The sequence below is a fragment of a genome, unplaced genomic scaffold (assembly GCF_019419815.1).
Source record: "Pyrus x bretschneideri cultivar Hongxiangsu unplaced genomic scaffold, Pyrus_bretschneideri_v1 Contig1, whole genome shotgun sequence".
Lineage (NCBI taxonomy): Eukaryota > Viridiplantae > Streptophyta > Magnoliopsida > Rosales > Rosaceae > Pyrus > Pyrus x bretschneideri.
Window position 1 is genome coordinate 7,103,447 of NW_025999390.1, and position 3,575 is coordinate 7,107,021.

The following is a 3,575-nucleotide window of genomic DNA, read 5'->3' on the forward strand; positions in this document are numbered from 1 at the left end:
GATAAATTATATTTTTACATTAAAAATCAAATATGATACTATTTACTTTATCATTTATTTTATTCTTATCATTAAATTAAAAAATTTTAAATATTTTTCATTAATTTTCTTTAAATTTAATGAATAAAAGATTTCAATTGTTAATTTTTTAACTTAAGCATTTCTCAACTGTATAATAACAAGTGGTAACACCTGTCTTCCATCCCATTTAAAAATATCTTCACAAGCGCACCAAAATCCACTACATTTGTATAACATCAAATTTATTACCATTTACCGTAAAAAGGCCAATTCATTTTCAACGATGCATAACTTGGTCTAGAAGTACAATATTGTTTAGTTAATTATCATCTCATAAGATAAAGCAAACATCTGAATTAAAAGGGTTTGTAACTGAATAGATTAAAAGTATTTCTTCTTCGAAAAATGTCATAATTTTGTAACCAATAGGATTTTCTACGTTCGTTTGATTATGGTTTGATCATATAGTTTCATGTACACACATTACTCATTACTTATATGTCACATAGATCACATTCTTGTACCATTTTTTATGTTTGTTCGCGAAGTAGGCCATGCCCACTTACTTTTACACATCAATTGCAGTTTAACATGTGTATATGCCTTTTCTATTTTGTAATTTTATTAAGTTAATTCTGCATATCTGTCGAGTTGTTATTAATGATTATTGTGATAAAAATTTATTCCTTTCCTAAAACAATGTCATACACTAATGCAGGTTACTTAGAAAATGGCAATTTTGAGCTACCCCCTAAGCCCTCAGACATAAAGGGTTCAGAAGTGATCGGCCGATATGCCATACCAAAGTGGGAGATTTCTGGTTTGTGGAATACATTAAGTCAGGCCAAAAGCAAGGGGACATGTTGCTGGTTGTCCCCGAGGGAGCCTACGCAGTTAGGCTCGGAAATGAGGCCTCGATTAAGCAGAGCATTAAAGTGACTAAGGGGTTGTACTACTCAATCACTTTTAGTGCAGCGAGGACTTGTGCTCAAGAGGAACGTTTGAACGTTTCTGTGGCACCGGACTCTGGAGTGCTGCCCATCCAAACAGTGTATAGCAGCAACGGGTGGGATTCATATGCTTGGGCGTTTCAGGCGGATTATGAAACAGTTGAACTTGTTTTGCATAACCCGGGAGTCGAGGAGGATCCGGCTTGCGGGCCTCTGATCGATTCGGTTGCCATCCGAACTTTGTACCCTCCTCGAGCAACCAACAGTAAGTTCTCTTATCAGATACCTAACGTGTTATATTTAAATTGACAGTCTGATGATATAACACGATCACATTTTGAATTTGATACTGTAATTGCTTAATATAGGTGACCTAGTTACATACAATGTGATATTCTGATGTCTATCTTAAGATAAAAATGGGGTCCTCCTATGAGGAAGGACCACACATTTTGTATAGCTGTATGGAGCAACCGTTTCACCCCCATTAGAAAAGCTAAATAATTCAGGGCTGTGGGTGCAATTATTGGATAACAAATATCCTTTTTGGGTCCCTCTGCCGAGGTTTTTGACGTGCGTGACATCAATAGTAAAATTTTTAATACTACAGAAACTATAGTGGTTCCTGGAGGGGAGAACAAATAGATCAATTTAGGTAAATCTCTGCTATTCTCAATAATTCCATAGATCTCATATTTCCGTGTAATTTCTCAGTCATGTCCCATAGACAATGCTTCTTTATTAGTTGGCTCTAATCATGACTCTGGGGCTATAAGTTGAGAAAAACTTGTGTACAAGCAATTTGTCGATCATGTCACTTGTAGGACAGGTTTCACAAAAGTATGAAATTTCATAATTTGGTCTCACTCGACCGTATATCTCGTTCATTTGGAGTGAAAGTTGTGCTAATTAGGCGACACTACCAAAGTTTGCGTTGTATAAATTGAGGCCGTTAATTTAAACTTGATAAAAACATGAATGGTGAGTTCATATGGATTGTTTATTTGTACAAGTCTCACAATAAAGTGTACACATATACGCATCAATTGTTGGTGTTGAAAGCAAATCTCATCAATATACGCTCGTGCAGTGCCTAATTTTTAGGCCACATTGTCTTGGACATCACAACTTGCCATGACCTTCTTTCCCATTCTGTATTAAAATTGTAGGGTATATCATGTCTCTCCCCTTCGTACATTGATGCATGCATAATTGAAGTATACCAAATTGAAACTTTATGGTAACGCTTTATTGTCGGACTTACTGAAAACTTAGGATAACATTTTGTTGTTAGAATGTTACCATATTGTGAATTTATGTTATAGGTACATTACATGTAAAATCAACTTAATTATCTAGATTTACGTCGATAATTGCCTAATTATATACCCTAATGTAGAGAACTTGTTAAAAAACGCTGGATTTGAAGAAGGACCATACGTGTTCCCCAACGCATCTTGGGGAGTCTTGATCCCACCAAACATAGAAGATGATCACTCCCCATTACCAGGCTGGATGGTGGAGTCCCTCAAAGCAGTGAAGTACATAGACTCAGACCACTTCTCAGTCCCGGAAGGCAAAAGAGCGGTCGAACTTGTGGCCGGAAAAGAAAGCGCGATCGCCCAAGTCGTTCGAACCATCCCCGGCAAGACCTATGTGCTCTCATTCTCCGTAGGAGATGCAAGCAACTCATGCGAAGGCTCTATGATTGTGGAGGCATTTGCAGACAAGAACACGGTGAAAGTGCCTTACGAGTCCAAAGGCAAAGGCGGGTACAAGCGGGCGGTGCTCAAATTCGTGGCGGCTTCAACCCGGACACGTGTCATGTTTCTAAGCACATATTACACCATGAGGAGTGATGACTTCTCTTCTCTGTGTGGACCTGTGGTTGATGACGTGAAGCTGTTGAGCCTTCGGAAACCCTAGACAGTGAGGGCAAATTTGGTAAATGCAAATTGGGTTGGAGCTAGGGTTTGAATTCAGTTTATGAACGTGAGGAAATGAGGCCATATATACAATGAGGTCGCTTAATTTGGATTATATTATGAAGATGATGATGAACTTTTGGTTCATTTTATGAGTGCTTTTTAAAGAAGAGAAGAGGCGGGATTAGTGTGAGTTTAAACATATATATATGTATACTAATGGGGAATAATAGTGTATAATAACAGTTTGATTTTTATGAATGGTTATGTACTTGCACGAGCAAAATAAATGGGAGGATAATGATATTAGTTATTTCCAAAACAAAAGGATTTAAAATCATTGCAAAAAATTGTAGGTGATAGATTGTCCTGGTAGATAGCACATTCCTCTTCGATCCATTCAACGTCATTGCGTTTCGAATAAACCCTCACTTCTTCTCGTCATGTAGTTTAGATGATAATATCATTTATAATAAAGAAACCATTTTAGAGAGCATGTTTCTCAACTGTTTTGTGCTTCGTCAAGGTGATTTGCTAGGCGTTGGTGAGTCCAAAAGGCACCATAATTGGGGAGGAGTTGGTTTGATACCTGTTCCTTCTCATTCTTATTCATGACTTCCTTGATTCAAAGTAAACATGCCAAAAGCTTAACTTCCTATAATCTTAATTCTTCGTGTTA

The 3,575-nt window shown here is 37.2% G+C and overlaps 1 protein-coding gene across 1 annotated transcript; it reads left to right on the forward strand.

The window, feature by feature from the left end:
* The first annotated feature begins 720 nt into the window (after positions 1 to 720).
* Positions 721 to 3,157, forward strand: LOC103927565. The gene is given in 3 exon segments (XM_048590749.1): positions 721 to 838; positions 841 to 1,236; positions 2,371 to 3,157. Coding segments are annotated over 3 exon segments (1,041 nt in total). The 3' UTR covers positions 2,898 to 3,157.
* Positions 3,158 to 3,575: the final 418 nt, after the last annotated feature.